The sequence below is a fragment of the Dasypus novemcinctus genome, chromosome 3 (assembly GCF_030445035.2).
Source record: "Dasypus novemcinctus isolate mDasNov1 chromosome 3, mDasNov1.1.hap2, whole genome shotgun sequence".
Classification (NCBI taxonomy): domain Eukaryota; kingdom Metazoa; phylum Chordata; class Mammalia; order Cingulata; family Dasypodidae; genus Dasypus; species Dasypus novemcinctus.
The window spans coordinates 98,246,914-98,248,680 of NC_080675.1; the positions used below are offsets into that span (position 1 = coordinate 98,246,914).

Here is a 1,767-nt window from a genome sequence, read left to right on the forward strand (position 1 = left end):
AGCCCAGGAACAGAAAGGAAAAGAAGGTCCCATCATTTCTTGGCACTCCCAAGAGCCCAACAATCAGTCTAACTAAAGGAAGCAAACATTCCCAGCGCTTTTGAAGCCTTTATTTCGTATCCCTTTCTTCTCTTTAAGGCTATCCACATTCACTATTCTGGTTTCGTATAACATACATTAATTCTGTCCATCTTTGAAATGTATTTAAATAGAATAATATAACATGAATACCATATCTTGTATCTAACAATCCCTTAGTCAACTTTAATTCATGAAATTATAATTGTTTGTTACAGTTGCACAATTTTTTATTAAGAATTATTGATTGTTACAGATGCCTGAAAATCAAGATATGTATTTGAGTAGAAACAGACTACTCAAAAACTTCCTAAAGACTGAAGAAGAATTGGGTATTCAAACCTATGCTGTGTTTGTTGATTGATAACTTATTCTCTCCTATACAGATGAGTGAAGATAAGACCATTCCAAAGACAATGAGTAAGACAAATCATTCTCAAGTAACAGAATTTGTGTTGCTGGGACTCTCTAGTTCTAAGGAGCTCCAACCCTTCTTGTTTGTCATATTTTTACTACTTTACATGGGAATCCTGCTGGGCAACTTTCTCATCATCCTCACTGTGACCTCAGATACTCGCCTTCATACTCCCATGTACTTTCTGCTTGCAAATCTCTCTTTTACAGATATATGTCTAGCCTCGTTTGCTACTCCGAAAATGATTGTTGACTTTCTGGTAGAACAAAAGACTATATCTTTTAAGGCCTGTCTTGCTCAGATTTTCTTTCTTCACCTATTTGGTGGTGGTGAGATGGTGCTCCTTGTATCCATGGCCTATGACCGTTATATTGCTATATGCAAACCTCTTCATTACATGACAATCATGAGCCGCCGTGTGTGTGTTATTCTGATCCTCATCGAATGGTGTGTTGGCTTCATCCATACAGTTAGCCAGTTGGCATTTACTGTTGACTTGCCTTTTTGTGGTCCTAATCAGGTTGATAGCTTTTTCTGTGACCTCCCTCTAGTGACCAAGCTGGCCTGCATAGACACTTATGTTATCAGCCTAGTAGTAGTTGCAAACAGTGGCTTTCTTTCTATGAGTTCCTTTCTCCTCCTGGTCATCTCCTACACTGTGATACTTATCACAGTTAGGAATCGCTCCTCTGCCAGCATGGCAAAGGCACGATCCACATTGACTGCCCATATCACTGTGGTCATATTATATTTTGGTCCATGTATTTTCATCTATGTGTGGCCCTTCAGTGGTTATTCAGTTGACAAGGTCCTTGCTGTGTTCTACACCATCTTTACTCCCATTTTAAACCCAGTTATTTACACTCTAAGGAACAAAGAGGTAAAGGCTGCTATGTCAAAATTAAAGAACAGGTATGTGAAGCCTGGTCAGGTTTCTGCAGCCTTAAGAAATATTCTTTCCCTGGAAAGAAATTAAATTAGAGGATTGTTACTCCTTTAGTAATGTTGGCTGACATCACAAATGGAACCTCTGTGATGTTAATCCACATCATTTTGCCCAACAGAAAGGATAGATCAGGAAACAAGAATGAAAAAGTATTGATCCTAATTAAAAAAAAAAAAAAAAGAAATACATGCTAGCATTTTTTTACATTCTTTTCCTTATAACATTGGTGTTTTACCTTTTTATTTCTGTTTCTACTTTGTTTTTTAAATAAAACCTTTTTAAGATATAGAATGTTTTGCTTAATAGACAATGGGAAAATGGTATGTAA

The 1,767-nt window shown here is 36.9% G+C and overlaps 1 protein-coding gene across 1 annotated transcript; it reads left to right on the forward strand.

Moving 5' to 3' along the window:
- The first annotated feature begins 494 nt into the window (after positions 1 to 494).
- On the forward strand, positions 495 to 1,469 carry LOC101426023 (olfactory receptor 4K15-like). Its single transcript, XM_004482705.5, has one exon. It carries the CDS (start codon positions 495 to 497, stop codon positions 1,467 to 1,469), a length of 975 nt encoding a protein of 324 aa, XP_004482762.4.
- The last annotated feature ends 298 nt before the right edge of the window (positions 1,470 to 1,767 follow it).

What these genes read in the sequence shown, in the direction of transcription:
- LOC101426023 (XM_004482705.5), top strand. Translation starts at nt 495, where the DNA reads ATGAGTAAGACAAATCATTCTCAAGTAACAGAATTTGTGTTGCTGGGA.